This window comes from Corvus hawaiiensis, chromosome 4 (assembly GCF_020740725.1).
Source record: "Corvus hawaiiensis isolate bCorHaw1 chromosome 4, bCorHaw1.pri.cur, whole genome shotgun sequence".
NCBI lineage: Eukaryota > Metazoa > Chordata > Aves > Passeriformes > Corvidae > Corvus > Corvus hawaiiensis.
In genome coordinates, this window is record NC_063216.1 from 17420560 (window position 1) to 17441660 (window position 21101).

General features: G+C 40.6%; 1 protein-coding gene across 2 annotated transcripts in view; it reads left to right on the plus strand.

Annotated features, from left to right (window-relative positions):
* Nucleotides 1-21101, plus strand: part of SCUBE1 (signal peptide, CUB domain and EGF like domain containing 1) — a 194866-nt gene that overhangs the window by 148083 nt on the left and 25682 nt on the right. For both annotated transcript variants that reach the window (XM_048301601.1, XM_048301602.1), the window contains 2 exons: nt 18745-18861; nt 20869-20991. In XM_048301601.1, the coding sequence (XP_048157558.1) occupies nt 18745-18861; nt 20869-20991 (240 nt within the window). The remainder of the gene's footprint in view (nt 1-18744; nt 18862-20868; nt 20992-21101) is intronic.

The window sequence follows — 21101 nt, forward strand, 5'->3', positions numbered from 1 at the left end:
AGGATGAAGTATTCAATTAAATTAAAATTTTATGCAGAAATTGCTGTTTTATTAATACATGATTGTTTGCATGGGTTTTGAATAAGTAAAAGTTATGAAGTCCAAAACAGCATTAGTATTTTAGAGTTTCTTTGTTTATCTGCAATAGAGAAACCACGATCTTAAGATATATGTGTCATTCAAAATTTTTCCATTGCTTCTCATTGGTACTTCCATCCATCATTTGAGAAGCCACCTCCACCCTGACTGTGTGATTAGGCACAAAGGAGTTAGTGAAAGGTTGGCTTCAAGCTGGGCAGGATGGAAAGAGCTGAGATTAGCCCAGCTAGTGCAACATGATTCAGCAGAAATAACACGTTAGGATCATGTCAGACACGGGGAAGTTGCCAGGTTTTGATTTACCTGCTAAAAACAGGGACAGAATATTAAAAAGAAACGTTCTCTTCATGATGTATTTAGAGATGGTTGGGAAGACCTTGTTCATGAATTTCATGTGTGATGACATGCTCTCACTGTGGTATCAGTCAGAGGTTTCACCACTGAACTGAATGTTATTACAGCAGGGAAAAACTCTGGAAAAGTTAGGCAAGAGCTGGTGCAGAATTTACTTGTTCATTATGCAGAGGGTTAATAGTAGGCTTTAAAAGCTCCCTGTAAATGATCAGTTTTCTGTGGTGATAGTGAGAATCTAGAAGCAGCTCTGTAAATACTGTTAAGTGAGTTTTGTTTCGTCACGAGCCAGAGCTGCAGAATGAGAGAGTTACCAGTAACAATACACACCATGCAAGGGCTAAAGTAGTAGCTGATCTTCTCCCCCTCATGTGATCAGACATGGAAGTATAACCATGATCTGGCCATCCTGCTTTTCCCACTGTCAGTGACGAAGGGCAGGCACTCAGTCTTGCCTCTACATGATACATTGACAGATGAACTGTGGTTTATCTGTTGCTGTAGCAGATAGATTAGTGCAAGCCCAGAGAGTTTTTGGGCTGGACAAGTTCCTTCATCCAGAAACTCTGGTTCTTCATACCATGAAATGGGGAGGACAAAGTCATTTCCTGTTTGAAGTCTGAGGTATTTGGGCCCCAGCAAACATGGTGTGATGCCTGCTTTGTGGAGGGATCACTGTGATAATTTAGTTCCTGCCTGGTGCTTAAGGTGATAATTGGTGACTCAAGCAGTCAGTAAGCCTGCTAATAAAAAGAGAAGGAAAGTGAATATAGAGCAAGAAATCACCGATGTATGAATCACCTGCACTTGGCTTCTTCCGCTGCAAGAAGAATATAGTCAGGGTGGTTATAGTTATTAATACCAGGTCTGTCAGGAAAATGTGGTTTGGGGTTAGTGACTCTTCTGGGATATAAATCATCCACATTTTGGTTTTTGTAACAGCCGGTCAACGCTGACCGTAAAACATTAATGAGAGATTCAGGGAAATTTATTTTAGGCATATTAGCCTTTCCAGTGAGTGAAACAGAACAGTCTAATTTCTGTTTATAAAAGATGTTGTTGTTCATGTTACATCTGTTGTTTTGATTCATAATAGAATTTCCATGATTTATGATCTTTCTGTCAACACTGCCCTTCTCTTCTGGTTTTCATTTTTTAAAATAAAGATTTCTTTCAGTTACTAATCAACATGTTTACAAAACACTCATTTAGGACCTTAGAAATCTGCATTGTTTGGGACTGGGTCCTATTTAGTTCAAGTGGCCTCCCCAGTGTATAGAGCATTCATCTCCAAACATGTTCATCATTAATATCAGCACAAGGCAGTTCTACATATTTCAGTATAAAATTCCTTCATATTCCCAGTGAAATTCTGAAGTTGTCACGCCTCACCTAATTTCCTTCATTTTATTGTAGACCTCAGAGCTGACTTTGAGAGTACAGGGAAATTGTATCAGTCGCAGACTTTGTTCTGGTTGTTTGCAGAGCTCCCACCCCGGTCATACCAAGTGCCTTCCCCACATTCATGCTCTCTGTGAAGAGGAAAGTATTTCTCTTTCAGTTTTCAGGCAGGAAGGGTGAAGCCAAGTACAGCAGCTTGCCTAAATGCCTAAGATTACACATATAAATGCTTGAACTGCCCAGAGAATAAACCTCCAGGTTTTGTGAATCTGCCCCTGCTAGTTTGCCCATTACAAGGTATTCTTTGTGTTTGTGTTTGTGCTCATATCCTGATATGAGAATTCCTTGATTTTTCAGGAACTCTGGAGCTTGGTGCTCTCTTGGTGCCACCCTGCATTTTGAGTGCTTGTATGAGCAGCCCTAGCCATTGGAAAGAGCCTTAAAATGTTCTGCGTTTGTCTGTTTGCAGCTAAACCATTTTTAGCCCTGGCTGCAAAGAAAACCATTGTCAATCACAGATTACTTCTGCTAGGGAGTGGTTCTCACGCTGTGGCTCCTTGTTAGACAAGGAGAATGTGGGGGGGTTCCCTTCCTTTCCCCTCCCCTGCATTCCAGCCATTTAAAAGGAAACTTATTTGTAACCCAGAAGGTGAAGAATCCATACTGCCCTGCCAGTAATATTGTGGAGACTGATACTGTTTTCCCAGAGTCTCTTTTTTCACACAGACTTAAAAATAGATTTTTTTTTTTGCCCCCTTTGACAGGGAAATCACTGTATGACAATACCAAACCCATCTATTGTGTATTACTTTAATTGATCCCTTAAGTCTAAAGTATTGTAAATTCTTCGGTGCAGGAAGAAGCAGTTGGATCTGTTTGTATAAACCTAGCAAAAGAGGTCTGCATCTCCTTTGAACATGTAGTAAAAATAACATAGCTATATTATAGCAAGGAGAGCTTGTGTTTGTAACCTTTTTGGTAATTAATAGAAGGACAACAACTCAGATCAGTTCTAGAATGACATCAGCAACAAGCAAGCAGGCAAGACTTGCTGCAATGAAATAAAGCTGCAGTGAATGTGTGTAAGCTCAGACATAATTACCTTAATCCTCAGCCAGTATGAGTTTTAGAGCCAGTTAACTTAATTGCTTATTCAGTTTCTGTTTGTTGTGCAGTGATCTCGAAAAAAAATCAACAATAAGCAGTCTCTCTGCTCTGCTCAAGTTCAAGCTTCATTAAGCACCCAGAAAAATGTGCGAAATTCTGTCGTAAATAATTTTGTCTTCCTGCTCTAGGAATTGCTTTTTGCAAAGCACAACTGTGAGAGATAGCACACACTTTGCTACAAATGTCTCCAGGGAGTGGCAGAGATAGAAAGATGCATTACCTTGAGGAAAAAAAAAAAGTGCTTTTAGTGGGAACATCCAGTGATCAACATGTAATATTTTGGGATGCTAAATCCACACTCACCCTCTGCCTCTCACCACCTCAGTTCAAAAAAGAGACAAATCTTCCTACTCTGAGGCATTTAAACTTTTGCAGGGGGCAAAAGCTCAAGGCATTTGCATCATTCTGGTCCACTTACAGCCTCCAGAGTAGGCTTTAAGTGGGGTTTGATGATATCACAGACATGATAAAGTCTGCTCTAGTTGCCTTCTCTCCAGCCATTTGAATTGATACAGCCACTGTAATAAAAGGAGATGACTGTCCACCAGGGAACAGTACCTCCAGGGCATGTGGAATACCTGCACGGGCCATCTGGCTTTTTTGGGCCTTCTTTAGGGCCATAGGTGACCGCATTTTTTATTTGCTTTGAAGTATTGCCTGTTTGACTGTTGGTTATTCTTTACTACCTTCCTACCAGACTTTAAACAAATGCAGTTGACCCTTTTGTAGGCAGGCACTGGAACACAGGGTCTCACAGTCTGCTGTTGATAGTGCTGGTGTCTGTCTAAAGGAGATTCAGTGATGCATGTTTCTACAATAGGAAATCCCAAACAGAATTTGCCCAATTGTTTCATGAATAATTGAATTTTTCCTCTCTTGATTTTCTATGGGCACTTTTTGCTAGATTTGGGTAGCTGCAAAACTCTCCAGTAGAGCTCCAAGTACAGCTGATTTGAGGTGGTTTTTGCTCTCACTGCAAGATATGAGCATTTACACCATCATATTTGATATTTGTACTTTTCTTTCATTTAAAACAAATGTGCTTCTTGTGTCCCTCTGTACCTCAGCTACTCAGCTTCACTTCCAGACCAAGTATTCCTCAAGACTTGATGCTCGTGGAATGGGGCAGCTGGAAGTAGTGGCTAGAGCAGTGATGCTGTGAGCAGATATTGAAGCAGTTTCCTTAGTAACTGGCAGCATTTTGCAGTGCTGTCCTGCAATACACCTGAAACCTTGTCCAGCTCTTGATTTTTTGTTTCCTGGGGTTTTTTTGGTTTGGTTTTTGTTTTATGTCTCTGCATATCTGTTACTAGAGGGATGCTTTACATAGGGCTTCCAATGCCTAGTGTCAGGAGAAGCCTTCTTTCATCCCAGAATGAGAGAAAGAAAAGTAACACCTTGAAAAACACAGTAGTTGTCTGCGATCCAAGGATCCTGCAGGCGTGGTCTTGAAACATTGCCCTATTAACTGGGTAGGTAATCACATCTCATAATGTCCATAATTGAACTTATTGTACGAAATACGCACTATTTGCCTTCCCAGGGTAAGATTTGGATCTCCCAGCACGGTATCTCCATTTTGAAAATGGGTATGAAATGAGGGATTAATCATACAGGGAAGGACAAATAGAAAGTGTTTGTGGGAATTTTTTTGGCCTAAAGAAGCCCATAAAGATTAGCTACAAAGATCTCATTATACTCTTCTGTCTGGAACTGTTGATGATAAATGTGGATGTAGAGGACCAGTTTAATCCCAAATATATCAGTGTATCCACACCAGCAGCACTGAATCTCCAGCCATGTTTTACAGAGAGTAACCAAATTAAGAACTAAAAAATAGCCAAAGAGGTTTGCACCCTTGGGTTACATGACAGTGACCTGTCACTCACATTTGATCATGTAACCCAACAAAGCAACGGGTCTTTTCCTAATCACATATCCAGGATGAGGATACAGCCCTTGCATTGATTTATACAGGACACAATCACTCATCTAAGGTAACAAAACACATCAGAGCATAGAAGTCAGGGCTGGAGCATCTGGCCCCTCAGATTCAATGTATCAGCATGGGTTGGCCAACTTTCCAGTGAAAAGGGGTGGAAAGTTGCATTGTTGGTCTACCCCCTCTCCTTCCTCTTCTTCCCCCATTAAATACATAGAAAAGCAAGTGTTCAATAAAAATAACATTGTTTAGCCTTCCTCTTCTTTCCAAAGTGGCAATAACATAGAGCTTCACAGCCAGATGAGGTGGCATAAAGAGGGCACCAGCAGAAATTTTACTGCCTGGAGTGGGGTTTTGTCTTAATATTTAAAATACACTTTTAGCTGAACCCTCATACTCAGAGGTTGTCACCCTCATGGTCAGGACTGAAGAGTAATGGGTGGAGAGCACTAGGAAGCCATGAGGCTCTGCTGCCTGTGTCCTGGGGAGGGAGGTGGCAATGGGGATCCCACAGAGAGTGTTTGCTGTCGGGAGTGAGGAGCAAGCAGGTTTCCATGTCCCCTCATTGTCTTTTGCCTGAGATTGCACGTGCATTTGCTGTAATTTGAGATCTTCAGCAGTCAGAGAAAATATTCATTTTGCTCTCACGTACATCAAAGAGAAGGCTACTGTACTGAGCAGAGTTACAGTGCTGTCACACTGAAGGAACCTGCTGGTCCTTGTTACCTTGTACCACTGGAACGGGGTGATTCAGTGCCCATGCAGAGGTGGTTAATGAGAGGGAGGGATGGAGAGACTCAGGCCATTCCCCTATCAACATTCATTTCTGTGATACACTTGAAGGAGAGGGATCCTGCCTAGATGCACTCATACACCCATCCACATCGGACAGATGTGCCCTAACATATAAAATACATTGGCTTGTTACAGGCTGATTTTCATCCAGTCCAGCTGAGTCTGGTCCAAGTGTGTTTTAATTGTGTGAAGTCTTCATATATAGACAACAGTGCTGGTTCAGCTGCCAGGGCAGTGTAGCTCAGGAACCAGACAGTGATGCTCTGGAGGAGATACTTGTGGAAATCAGACTAGCTCAGAGAAAGAAAATTGGGGATGAGTTCCCTGTCACTGATGATTTTCATTCCCTATGCAGATTTTCTCTATGGCATTCTGCACCACTGAGCCTTACAAAAATATCTCGCTTATGACAAGCACCATATTGCTTCTCGCATCAAGATTAAAAAATACTCCACTGGGTAAGCAACATGTTACACTGTCAATGAAAGGAATACTTCTCAAATCCTTTCTGTTACACTGGGTGTCAGTGAGACTGTGAATATTGGTACAGTCTGCCTCTGTGAGAAAAAAGGGTTGCAAGATCATACCCAGAAACAATAAATGCCGCAGGTATGAAGTAAAAACATCTCTAGCCAGTACAAGTTTGTTTGCCAAGTGATAGTATCTGCAGTGTTGGTTGTAGCAATTAAGTCTGCTGAAACATGAAAACAAACACATCCCTCCACCTCCGGTTCTCCCCTCTGCAGCAGTGTTTTCATAAGTTAAAGGGGAATGTTCTTTGGTTGCTGCTTCTTGGAAGGCATATTAAACCTCACAATCTAGGCTTTAAATCACTTTCTAATACAATGAGGCGTAATGTGGAGAGGGCAGATGGGACAGATTATTCCACTTCTGTTTTCCCATGAAGCTTCTGACACAGGCTACTGTTGGAAGTTAGATAGTAGATTAGTTTGACCTCAGGTCTCATTCAGTATGGTAGCTCTTGTACTGTTAAACTCTATAAAGTATGCTGCTATCAAATTGCTTTTTACTGCTCTGTCTGGCCCCCTCCTGTTGATGATGTGTGTGGGAAGCCAAGCAAAATGTTCCATTAGTGTTTAGAAAGAGAATTTGAGATATATTTTTCAGTTGATGTTGTAGGATTTATGACTTGTATAATGCAGAAATTACTTTACTGGACTGGAATCATGTTATGTATTAATGAATTACCAGGATATGAGTCAGCCTTGGAATAGTTTGAGCAGGAAGGTAGCATTCTTCCACAAACAATAATCTCTTGATAAATCGTGCTGAAAGCTGTAATTCAATAGGAATTGTTTTTAAAGAGAATCAGAGAAAGACTATATGTGTATATCTATTCTCCACTACTGCACATTAATGCCATATTACTGCCCTCAAGCATTTAGTTACACTGATTATGGTCAGACAGCCTTTACCCTGAGTGCTAAACAGAATTGCAGTAAAATGACAACTCTATCCCAAATATTAAAAAGAGTTTCATTTTTCTGTGCTTGCATCTATGTTCCTGGGCCCTCTAAAAGTGCTCTGGTTTGCTTATTTCCTTCTAATGAGAATAAAAGCCCAACCTGTTGAAACAAAGGAGTGTGATTTTCTTCTGTTAGCCATGTTATGAACTGCTACTCCTTGTTTTGCTAACTTGGAGATGAGACCTCAGTTACAACAGGTGAAATAAAACCAAAAATCTAAGCTCAAATATTGAGTCAGTGGAATGGAGGAGTGTCTTCTGGGGTTTTGCTGGGTGGAGGATTTTTGATGCATATTTGCAAACCATAGTGTTGGTGTTTTCAGAGGGATACCTGCCAGGACTCTGCAGAGGCCAGCCTTTCTGGGCAGGGTTTTTAAGCAAGCCTTTGAGGCAGAGCCAGAGAACAGCAATTCTTGTGTATATTCAGTGGTCCCTTGACTTCAGCAAGAACTTTAAGTAAGCTGGGAATGCACAGGTCCACAGGAGGTGAAAGGAAGTGCTGCATTTGAGTTCTCAGCTGAAAACTGAAACTGTGTTGTTGTACTTGCTCTTCAGCCCTGTCAAGTAACACCAGGCATGTTTTCACCCAGACTAGTCCCTTGTTCCTTCCAGAAGTCTCACTAGCAGCTCCTACTAAAGGGTGATGGAGACAACACCTTAGCAAAGCGAACAGTTTCCTCTTTTCAAAAATACGGCTAAAAATCAAATGTATTGCAGGATGGGGGGAATGTTTCTTCCTTGATGCAGAAGGCGTAAAGCCTTTATTATGTTCTCCTCAGGCTGTTAGGCTGCTCTTACAGAGTTGCTGTATAAATAGTGGCTTGAGCAGAGTGCAGACGAGTAAACATATTTATGTTTGTAGGAAAACAAATAAACCTGCCTGAAGTTTCTTTTAATGCACTTCTCTTGATATATTGCTTCTCCTACCCCCAAGCTCTTGACGAAGTAGCACAGTTTATTCCTATAATAGCAGTGGATAACTCAGCTTGCCTTTGCCTTGGGAAATGATTGATACTGGAAAATTATACATTTGCTTATAAAATTTTGGCAATGTCTTGATAAAAGTACTTATTTTCTTTAAAAAAAATTGGAAAAAGTATTAACTTTAATTGCATTTTAGATTGTCCTAGCAAAACAATGGTGGGAGGATAAATGTAATAGGAGCCAAAGCCAATTGCCTCCTGCTGGGTTCCCAAGATTAACAAAGGAACCTGAGCACAACAAAGCTCTCAAGTAATGGAGAGGGATGGGGAGGAGCTAGGACAGGTGAGCATAGGCCCAAGAGCAAGGATAATGTCTGGGAAGTCTAAGTATTGACACAACTTCTGTCTCCCATTTCAAGATGTTCAAGAATGAAAATTAGGCTTTTGCCTTTTTGTTCACAGTTATCTCTTTCACTTCATGTCACAGCAGATTCCACCCTCAAAGCCTGGAGGACCTTGTGTTGCTGGGAAGTGATTGTGTCCAATTGTCACATAGAGAAATACAAATTGGCTCAAGAGGATCTTTATTTTCATACCATAAATACTTCTGTTTCAAAATCTTATGTCAAAGACAATCTGTACGTAATGTGAGGAAGCTATAAAGCATATAAGTTCAGTGTCAGAGATGTGTTGAGGATGGTGGTGCAGTCATGAGTAGATTTTGTAGTTCCTATGATCTGCCAAAATGCTTAGCTTAACTCATTTCCTATTGATTTTAACAGTAATAGGTTGTAAAAATGAGTAATACTGTTAAGTGTACTTAGGCATTTTTTATACTATTAGCTTTGGTTGTTAGAAGATAATGGTGCTTTACTCAGGTTCAGATTCCTATAGTGCATTTTTATATGTTTTAAAAATCGTTTGGAAATCCTTTTATAAGTTGTTATTCACAAAGATAGCAGCAAGGAGTAAAAGCAGGATGAGAGAACGCCAGGAGCTTATGGTGAGGTTAAGTGTGATGTGCTCAACAGAGAAAACCAGTACCAATTTGAAATCTTCTCTTACAAATGCCTTTATAGAACACCTCCCTAGGCTCACTTTGTGCCTGTGACCTTGGACAGATTTACTAATTTTATACCATTGTGTGTAGTTATTAGTAGGTTTTTCCCATGTTCCATGAGAGACCAGGCAAACTTTCTTACCTGCAAAAAAAAAAAACCCTTTCTTTTTTTAACTTCTCTATTTGAAAGTATCTGCAGAGCTGTCTCTGGTGGCCAGCATTGGTTTTCTCATTCTTCTCTCTACTAGGACAGCTGACCAAATTCAGAATTGAGCTTTGCTGAAGAATCAGAAGAAGAGGGAAACTTGGCTTGACACTTGAGACCAGGCACCTTTTCCTCCTCAGCAGTCACATGGGGAAAGTTGACACTGCTGTTCCCCAACTCTGCTTGCAGGACTGAGGTTTAGCAAGTAGTTTTGCTCAATTGTGTTTAAAATATTAGAAGAAATTATCTGCCAAAATTGAATTTATCAAGTAATCCTCTACCATTATTCTGTTTTTAAGTTTGGTGCTGCCCCCAAAAATAGCAGATGGTAGGGTCTTCCATACTGCTGCAGGGAAACATATCAGAAATCCTTCTTTTTGTCCAACAGCAGAGAAATAATAATGTCATAATAATGGTGGTGATAATGATGATGTATTTCACTATAGAAATGTGAAAAAGCCTGGTCCACATCCCATCACCTACAGTCAAAGAAACCCCCAAAGACCCCAAAGTTGGCTGCCAATTTTTGCCTGGCTGAAATTGCCAGATCCTGCAGTTCCCATCCAAAAGCATAAATCTTCCTGCCCCTTGGGCAAAGCTCTTGGTGATCCAAAAGCAAGCAAATCCATGGCTGATGCATGAGGCAGAACAAAACCATAGTGCCTGGGAGCAGACTTGGCTCTGCAGTGCTGACAGGAAGAGGAATGTGTGGTGGTCACTTGGCTTGGCACACATGTTAGGGGGAGCACACACGTGTTAAGGGAATAGGTGTTTGCTGCAGTGAGATGTTGTTCCACAGCCCCATTTCTGCAGACTCAGAGTAAGTCCTGAGGGAAGCTTGTGGAAGAGAAGGAGCTTGTGGATTCTGTGTGGAAGAAAAACTAAATATGGAATTTTTGAAAGAAACTGAAAAGAGAAGGGAAAATTAATTTGTTGTTACGTGAGATCACATAAAGCTCACTTGGAAGAGTTCCTAAAGAAAAGATTGTGTTTTCTGTGGAGAGGGAGCAAAGAATTTAGGCATACAATTTTATTGCCAAGTCTCATTTTTTAACCTGCTTTCTGTTTGTTTTCAAACCCCAGAGATAGCACAGTGGTTCACAGAAAGTGCAACTGGTCTCTTTTGATAAGGTCTGATACCAGAGATAAAGGAAACAAGCTGCCATTTACCTTTAAAGACCTTCCCAAATGTGCTGTCTTGTTCTTCCTAAAAGCAGTTCCCTTTGCTTTAACTTCAAGGTAAATAGTGGGAAACCAGTTGCTGTGATGTTAATGAGGGTGATGAGTTTTCTGGGTGAAGAGTGGTCCCCTTGGTGCTTAGCATCAAAGAAGGATCTGCCTACTGCAGTTCCTCGAACACTGAAGGGGCCAGTGAAAGATTGCTGTCTTTTAAACTGAGGTGAATTCACAGGAATTAATAGAGGCAGCCAGCCAGCCCAAGGGAACTGCTTCGTGTGAATCCTTCCTGCTTTCTTGTGTGTAACCTCAGGCCCAAGAAAATAATACGAGAAATCTAAAAAGAGATACCTGCTTATTCCTGAAAGGATCAGGTATGCACTGCACTTTTTAAGATAAATTATTTGGCCTTTACAAAATTTAGCAGGTAAAAAGGATCACACCAATTTGAGCTCTAAAAGTTAAGCTGATGGAAAAGACTAAGGGATCAGTTCAGGAAAACAACTAGGCAATCCATTCTGGGACAGGGATGCTTCTGGAGGTTACCAAGCAAAATGCTAGAGGCTGCTTAAGTACAGGAGGTTGGACTAAATGAGTATGAGTGTTTAATGCTGGCATTGAATATACTCATTCTGTCAAAATAAACGTCCAGTTTCTGGGTTATGTCTTGGAAGACATTCTTCAATTTCAGACATGTAGCAGAAGTGTGAGAACACACAGTAAAAGGAGAAAACAGTGATGCCCAGACATTCTTAGAGCAAAACAAGAGTATCTAAAATGATCAGACCAAAATGATAAACAACAGAGACAGCTGTAGCTCCCTAAACTGCATTTGCACCAGAGCTGTATGGAGTATCAATACTGCATTTGGTACTGTATGAAGACAGAGAAGGATGTGGCCTGTCCTAAGAGTGACAGCCTCAGGAGCAGAGATAGGGGGTTATTGAGCTTACTGTGGGTACAGATAAGCTGGGAGGAGGATGAAAACAAGCTGTTTCCAGGATCTCGATATACTGAATAAAAACATACAGACAGGATCCTGAGGCTGTGAGGTAGAATTAGGTAGATGATAATATTTGTCCTTAGTACAGCTCTATACTGTGTGCCTATCCCTGAAGCTAAGTAACAGTCACTTTGCTGTGTACTGCTGAATCCTTGAAACACCTCAGTAGGATGGTTACATAATAAGTCACAGGTTTCTAATTATTTATTGACTCTGTCTCAAACATATATTGCAGTTTTCTTTTGCTGTTTATATACATTTATTTGTTTTACTACCTCTTTGCGTTCTAACAAATCATCTCTAATAAAAAGCACATTTCCTTGCAAGCAGAATCAATTTCCTTCAGAAGTCTTTCAGTCCCTGATTAGTGGGTTACATTTGGTCTTCACTAATCACATACTTAACTGTGAGCAATAAAGTTCTTAAATAAATAAATGCTTTGGTCCAAGTCAACATTAGTTATAATGGACAGTTTCCCACTCAAATTTCTGAAATACAAGATGAGACTGTCCTACCTGGGCACTTAGATTCCCATTAAAATACAGCAATTAATGCCAGATCTGGTTTTTTTCTGCAGGCCATTGGGTATGTTATTAACAATTAAGTCTCAGCAGCAAGATGACTTGATTGCAGCTCAGTAATGCAGTGAGAAGTCTAAATGGGTGTGGGTTTTCAATTACTTTTAAAGGCCTGGAGTTATGGCTATTTTTTCCCCTTTTGTATTAGCCTGCTCCAGAAGCACTCAGTGGGAAGGTAATGAAGTAGAAGATTTGTACATTACTACATCTTTCCCTGCTTCCTTTTCATTGGTTTTATTATTGTAGGCTTTGAAACTTAAGGAGAAGTTAGCTATGAGCCATTCCTCCTGGTCAGGGTTGGCTGTGTATTACAGAGCTACATTCTCACACGGAGGATGCATTTTTACTAACTGTGAACAGGGCTAAGCCACAGTGGATCAAAAAACGTGAGATGTGGTGGAAACCCCGTCACATGGCTGCTGTAGCAAAACAATGCCTTCCCAGCATTGAATTTAAACCACCATTTGTTGGAGAACGTAGCTTGAATCATGACTCCCTGTGGTGCAGCAACCACTCAGATTAAGATATGTGGTTTCCCTAATGTCTGTCAAATATTGTTGGAAACCAGGCTGGCTCGGCTGTGAGGTGAACAACATTACATGGGTGGTATCAGTTCCCCGCAGAAATTGGAGGTGGGGGGAGGAGAAGACAGAATATAACTTTCAGCCAAAATACATACAAAAAAAGCATTAGTGTTTATTTTAAAAACATCATGTAACACTTCTTTAGAGTTTCTATGTATGTGTGCTTAATGAATGAGAACAAGGAAAGGCTCTGTTTCTCAGAGGAGCCGATAACTTGGAAGCTGAGAAAGGTGAACACAAAACATTCTGACTAACCTTGAGTTTGGCTTGTGTGCATGGCCTGGGGTGCTCCACACTGAGTCCACATTTGGCTTGGGGGTTAAAAATAAACCAGGGCTGTGTGAGATGGACAAAACAGAACTATATCTTGTGGGCCTTTGCATGAGGTGAATGTGGCCTTGTTAGGAGATAACCCCAGCGCCCTGAGAGCGCCTTTGCTGTGCTCACTGCCCCGGGACACCTCAGCCTGGGGCTCACCCCCCACCAACGCCTGAATCTGAAACCCACGGATTCCTTGCCGTGAATGTTCTTCATAGCAGCCTGGGCAGCAGTTATGAGACAGATAAAAATCTTTGCTGCCATAATCAAGGAATACCTAAACTTCCTGAGAGGACTGGACTGTATGGACTCACAACTGTAATAGCACCTTCAAGTATTGCTGTAATACCAAAACTTACCATTTTTGACTGATCTACCAGCGTTCAGGGTGCCATGAGTCACTTCTACCAATGAAGGAGTTGATGGTAGAGATAGATATTTCCTTTTGTTTTTATTGTACATTCCATTTCTAAGTAAAAAGTATTTCTTTTCTGTTTTACTTCTATTTGAAATAGTATATTTAAATTTAATTTATCCATTTTGCATATATGCAGTGATCTAGTGCCTGCTTCATGTCCTGCCTCACCGAACATAGACAAATCAAATGTAAGATGGGTTCTTTGCTTATAGTGTCCAGAATCTTTACAGTCTGCACTCTGTTCCCCATCCCTGTTATAGCTTTTATTGTCTTTGAGCCACTCCTGTCTTGTTCTCTGTAGCACAAATAGCACCACCAAATAACAGTGATCTCTCCTTTCCACTTTTATTTTCAGATCATGTGAAAATTACTCCAAGCTCATGACTAAACTCATATGCAGTTATGATATATGACCTGTGTTCTGGAAGGAGGCTCCCAGTTTCATAAATTGACCTAGCTACTTAGTGTATATTTCAGAGAAAAGCTGTTGAGATGACCATTAGTTTTCTCTAAACAACTTCTTCACTTGTTCTTAATATTAACAAACAAAATTACATTAAGGAAAACAGAGATGGGACAATCCTCATTTTTGAAGTAGATTTTTAATGTGAAATTGGGAAGCTGGGCATTGAATTCTTCAGTTCTATAACCACAACCCTCAAATTACACCTCTGTGCAAGTGAGTTTTGCACGTTTTCATTCTGTCAGGGAGTTACAGCAGTTCCTGCATCAGTTTGCAGTTCTAAAACATCTCTAAATCCAGCAGGATTTACCAGTCTCACCTGTGTGTGTGTCTGATGTTGAGCTGCTTGTTTGTAATGCTAATGCTTTTTGGAAATGTCCTGCTGTACACTTTGATTTCTTGATCACTGGTTCCTTTTAATTACTCTGAAATTTATTTTAGAGCAATGACAATCAGGAATACAGGGTACTGCATCTAAGGGCTGGAAACAGAGTACAGAAAGGAGCCTTTCTCTTCAGAGCTGCTGGTCGGAATCCAGCTCAGGTTCGGGCTTAGCAAAAATCACTGCCGTGTGATGGCTTCAGGGTGCCCTGCACTCTGTGTCCACAAATGAGTCAGTGTCCACATCACACAAACCACTGAACAATTGGTGCTACTGTAATTGGGAGTCTAGTGGCAGCACCACTGGAAAGGGCAGGGACTTGAATGAGCATGGAAAATGAGCTGCTCTATTCCCTGCTCCCTCAGGTCACCTTTGAGACACATCTGTTTGAGGAAACTTAGAAGAAATTCGATCTCTGGTAGCTCCCTTCTGGAGATAGAAGAATTTACTTTGCAGTACTGACAATCTGACACCCACTAAAAAACTTTACATTCAAGAAAAATAAAGAACATTATGGGATCGTTTAACATGGGAAAGCCTGAACTAAAAAAAAAAAGCTGCATATGATCAAAAAATCAACAATAAAATCCAAATGCTGACTTGAAATAATAGGAACCTAGCCAAACTAATATTATCAAGCATGGCCACTATTGCCAAAAATTGCTTCCCTCAAAACACCAGGGAAACCCTGTTCCTTTATTAAACCATTGAACAACCTCTTCCAGTTGAATCCCTTTTAGGGAAAAAATTAAGGAGTGCTTCCTCTGTTCAGACATTCTCTTTGGAGGTGAGAACGTGGTTTGCTAGAAGAGATATTGGACTTTATTCAGCCTGAGATGATGCCTTGATGCCATGGAAACAGGGGCTGGAAGGAGAGCCATCAGCAGCACAGGACACCATAAAGAGAAGTCTGGCACTGCCAGTGTGCCCGTGAATCCGTGGTGGAGCTTGGAAGACACCTTTGGAGGTCAGCTGCTCCAACCCCTGAACTTGGCACTTCCACTGGGTCTGCTATGAAGTAGGGAGCTCCTTGCTTAGATTTTATGTGTATCATTAGTATTCCTAAAAAAAGCTGGCAGGAAACGGATCATGCGCTACCAGCAGTGAATTTAGCCCCGTAGTCCCTGCAAGCTTCAAACAGCTCAGCTGTGAAGACACCTCTTAATACACTGAAATGACACAGTCACCTATGCTGATTGCAGTGGTGAATGTGGCATGAATTTTTGACTAAGTGAAAGTAAAAAAAATGTGGTTTATGTCAAATAAGTGCGTTAGCAAATCTGAAATGTTCTCAGACAGCTGGGACTACATGTGAATTTATGCCAAATGCAACTAAAAATAGAAAACAAACTTCAACCTTAAGCTGAAGTTTTCCACCGCGGTTCCTCAGAAACACAACATTTTGACTTTTCATCTTAAAGCAGTTAAAAAACTCAATTTAAGTAACTGTAAATCATTTTAAGAGCACCTCAGATCCAGAAAGTTAATTTATCAGTATTTATTTTGGGGTGTGGGAGGGGGGAAATTCAGAGCAACACAATACGAAAATGTTTGTATGTTTGAGTGTGTATGTGGGGGTGGGGGCGGGACTGTAACCTGTCACATCTCTGGTTTTGTATTTTTTGACTTCAGTAGATGAGGCTACCAGATTTTGTAGTGTTTTGTGTACAAAGGAGACAGGATTTAGATGCCCACGTTTTTTCCCCATTGTTGTGGTAAAGCAGGATTTGAAACCCGGGGCTGTGAAGGTCAAATTCCCAACTCTGTGGTCTCTTGTGAGATACACCTGTGTCCTGAGGGTGGTGGGAAATAAGCACATCCTTTCAGGCTAAATATGGAGAGGTATTGTGAAGCACCACAGAGGTGTGAGGGCCAGCTTCAAAGTTCCTGGGAGCCTGGGATAACAGCATCCAGAGCACAGATTTCAGAGTTTCAAAAAAAAAAAAAAAAAAAGAGGATTTCAGCATCCCAGCGTCCTGTATCACACCACCAGTTTCTTATAATGAAGAGTGTGCAGTGCATATTTTTCCCTTTTCTATGACAAGTGCTGAATTCCTCAGGGGGCTGGTGATTGTGCAGACAGGGCTCTGCAGAAAGCTAGGTCCCTCCCTGCCTTCCTCAGCCGGGAGCAGCTGGGGTTGAGGCTCAGCCAGGGGAACCTGCACAGGGGCTTCCCTTGTTCCAGCAGCCAGAGCACGATGCTGAATTCAGCAGATTGAACTTCTGAGAACAGCAGCAGGAGGGGGGATGAGGGCTTTAAAGGGCGAAAAAGCTACGGAATAGAAATGCATTTGGCCATCCTGAGTGCCTGTTACTCAGCAAGCAGTGGTCGTGTCATCAGGCAGACTGTTTTTCCATGGGCAAAGAGGGAAGTGCATCCTCCTTAATGTGAAGAGAAATAAGCCTTTTATGCAGCAACACAAAGTGCTGCATGTGAAAGCAGTGCATAAACACTATGGACTAAACTAGTGCAGGATAAGATCACTGTTGAGAAATATAAAATTGGTTTTGAAAAAGAGACTTCCAAGGTAAGTCAGAGCCAGAAAATGAACTGCTTTTGTAAATTTCCTGCAATTCCACATAGCGAACGAGCTTACACATGAATGAAACCATGATGTATGATTTGGCTTCTCAAGCATTAAAAATCCTTTTTAACTATAGCTGCGGTGTTCATTCCCAAATGATTTTACTTTGTGTATTTATTTAGAGAAAGCTGAAACAGTTTGCCATTTATCTGTATTCAAAAGCTGCATATTTCCAAGACTGTAAAGGAAACCTTAAAAGGAAATTACTTTAGGAATTCAAATGATGATATTTTAAAAAGGATACAAAAATGCATTAAAAATTAAGTAGATGTAAGAAAGAGAAAATCTCAGTTGTCATCTTTGTGTGACTTGATCATAGCAAGTGATTGTGATGCACACATAAAATTGGATAGCACAGATTTTTGTTCATCATGTTTATTTCATTTTATGTTATGCATTTGCCTGAACAGTTGCTTCCCACATTGTGAATTATCTCTTGTGTGAATGTTTTGAAACATTCAAAGTTGGAGGTCATATAAAACATAGCTGCTTATGACATTTTAATTTGTGCATAAACTCTCACACAGATTTTGGGTTTGTGTACACATACAGGAAATCCTAATTTTATAGTTCTTGAAGGTAAGTATTTGCATTTATAATAATGGAATGAGACCTAGAATGTTTCATTAAATGTCAAAACTATGTAAATAATGCTTGGATATAGGAATTGGATAGAATACCCTGAAGTATGGTGAGTTTTCAAAACACCAGCAGCTTTCCAAGCATGTACAATATGAAAGTCTAAGTTACATATGGTAATGGTGGTGTTCAGGTTTTATTCTTAAAAAGTAGCTCTAGAAAGTGTGGAAACTGTCATAGGAGTACTATTCCATTCATTTATAAGTCAGGAACATTGGAGGAATGAGATTTCTTGAAATCACCACTCAAATTATGTCATTGTATTCAATTTTCTGACCTATAAGCAGAAAAATTAATCACAGAAGAGATTGTTTTTTAAAAAAAGGATAATAAAATGAACTCAAAAGTGTTATTTTGCACAGATTGCTGTTTAAGGTACCTTTAATGTTTTCAGCAAGCCCATTTTGTCAGGACTGCTGTCAAATAAACCTCCACAGCACCTGCTCAGCAAAGCCTTTGTGCTGTCCTGGGAGCAACGTGCTCTTGGTTGCTTTTTTCATGGCCTGCTGGGTTGAAGAGGCTGTGTAAGCCAGGGTTTCACATTGCTGAGCAGTGATAATTAGAGATGCCTGACTTTTCTTAGGGGAAAGAGGTCATATTTTCTTGAGTTGGATAGAATGTGGACTTTGGACTAATATTTTCTGTGTTAGATGCAGCCTGTCCATTCCTGATGCTAGCTTATTCTTCAGCAGTGTTTTGCTTAGCCACTCCAACTCTGTACAGTCTTGTAAGGCAGAGGAGAAATCTGAGAGCAACTCCCTGTTCTGGTGGGCAGATGTCAGCGTGTTGGTCAGTGAAAGAGGGAGTCGCTTGATTCAGCCCAAACCTTTTTTCCTTTGTGCCACTACCGTCCCCAAAAGCTCCATACTCTCCCAGGCCTGATGGGTCAGTATGATCAGAAGTTAAAGGTTGCCATCTAATGGGGAACATACATAATACAATCTTCGTGGGGTTTTAGCAAATTACTTCTTCTTGTCCTTCTGCATGTACCTGTAAGTATTTTCTTTACAAGGCACTAGAGGAATGAGAACAACATTTTATTCAGATTTTACCTGGGATGGTAAATGATACTTTGTCAGTAACAAGACATTGCAACCCAATGAGAAAATTCAATCATTCACTGTAACCTGAGTAAGTCTAATTTCCTAATGCTTTTTCTGTGAATTCAGATATAGATGAGTGTTCCTTTGAAAGGACCTGTGACCACACCTGTATCAACTACCCTGGAAGCTTTGAGTGTCTCTGCCACAAAGGCTACACCTTGTACGGACTGACGCACTGTGGAGGTTTGGAAACTGAGTTTTGCTTACATGTGTGTTTGTTTGCTTTGTGAACTCTTTACAGAGCCATATATTCTTTTAGATTAAGGTTTTATAACTCAAGATGATAAAGACGTAACGTTAAAATAAACTTAAAATATCATGAGCTGGATGTGACTAAAATTTCAGCATCTCAAATTTGCTGAAGCATTCCCACGAGAAAAGCACCAATGAAAACCAGTGTCCCACCATTTTTTGCTCAGTATTTCCACAGGAGTGAGGTTACTCAGAACTGTTAGGAGGCTTCATACGATGGGCAACAAAGAGAATAGGGGAAGGATGTCCATTTTGAAAAGTTTATATATTTAGGCTCTGTTGGCATTTGTCCTTAACAGTCTGTGACATAAACTACCTGTGAAATGCATAACAGAAGGCTGTAGTGGATCTTCCTCCCATCTTCTGGGGAGTTACTTTCAACCTTTTTGGTATGACTGGAAAGAATTGGTGCTGTAATGTTTCATTATCTAGAGGAGGGATATTTTTGAAGTGCAGTATTACCCCAATGACCAAATTAGAGGTTGAACTGATGTAGCAGAAACAGATGCTGGCCCCTCACTTCTGAGGGCTGAGCTCACCTGATTTTGTAATGTCAACATGAGGCACTGCTAATGGTATCTCTGCATGGCTTCTTTTTTGGGAGAAAGGTGTAGGAGGTGTATGCTGGTCTCTCTTTTATAGAGGAGTATCACATGAATTCATGGTAAGAGTAGAGGCAGGCAGGAAGAGAAATAGGAGTCCATCTAAGGAAGCAATTTGGGATCAGACTCCACTTGAGAGCAGTTGTGAAAGCAAATTCAAAGTCCGAAAGTTTTTGGGATCTGTGTTATGTGAGGTGTGGGCAGACTGATCCTTAGTTTCACTGTTAATTCCTTAATGACCTAATGTACTATTTTAGGGAAAGCCTCAAAGTTTGGGGTTCTGCCTCAGTCTTTAAATAACCTTAAGCCTCAGTTCAGCTTCAGTCTTTTCAATAAGACTGAAGAAGGACCAAAACTCTAACTGGAAATACTCAGTGCTGAACTTTGAGCAAAAACATAACCAGATCCAAACCTCCTGCTTTTTTCCATTATGAGCAGATACAACATCACAACTCTGAATCCAGATTTGTCCAGGCCTCAAGTTTTGCCACTTAGGCCTGTCATTAGTTTGAGTCCTTGCATGCTTAATTTTGAAGTCTACCAGTGAGCCAGAGCATTAGAAATTCTGTGTATCTCCTGTTGATTCGGTGTCATTTCAGCTCATTAAATAAATAAACATCCTCCTGGTGGTGGGAAGAGAGGAGATGAGAGATTGCCCTTGTTGGCATAAGTACATGAATGATGAGTGCATGGACTGAAAAGGATCCACATCATACTGGCTAAATACTTTTCTAATGTCCCGAAAGTTGAAAGATTTTCTGTGGAACATCACTGATAACATATAGGATAGTTTCTTTGCCTTCTTGCAAGCTTTACCTTTTAATTTTATTCGAGGAGTAGAAGCCTAAACTACACTTCATCTGCTAAGTTTCTGTCGAATGCATCATTTCCTCCTTCACCTGAATTTCTAAAAGAAAACTCTGGGAATCACTGTGTAAATTTATCTGCTTGTTTTGCAGAAGTGCTATAATCTCACAGAGGTTTATGCCTTTGACATTTTTCTATATAATGCATTATTGTCTAGGTGCAGCAGAGACTTTTGAGCATGTTTTGTATCTTGTGAGTACTTCCAAGAATTTCAGTGGAACTAGTCCTGGCAAGTAAACTGTACCAGATGCATAAATCCATGGGAGAGTAGGAGCTGGACAGGTTAAGGACAAATACATGCAATATGCACTGAAGTTGTTTGGCACTGTCTGTCTTTATACATTTTTATTTAGACTCAGATGTAAAAGGTACAGTAGAAATAGATTTCCTTATGCAAATCATATCTTAATGCATGGTACATGTGTGTACACATGGTTAAGACTCTTCACAACTTTAAAAATGTTTTCAGATATTGATGAATGCAGCATCAGCAATGGTAGCTGTGACTTTGGGTGCCTTAATACCATGGGAAGCTATGAGTGTGTCTGCCCACCTGGAAAGAAGCTGCACTGGAATAAAAAGGACTGTGTTGGTAAGTGTGGAAGTGAGACTCAGAAGTGACTGTGGTGAGGTTCCTGTTCTCCAGGAGGGTGGAAAAGCCCATGGTTTTGCTTGAGAGAGGCTTTGTTTTCACAATCTAGA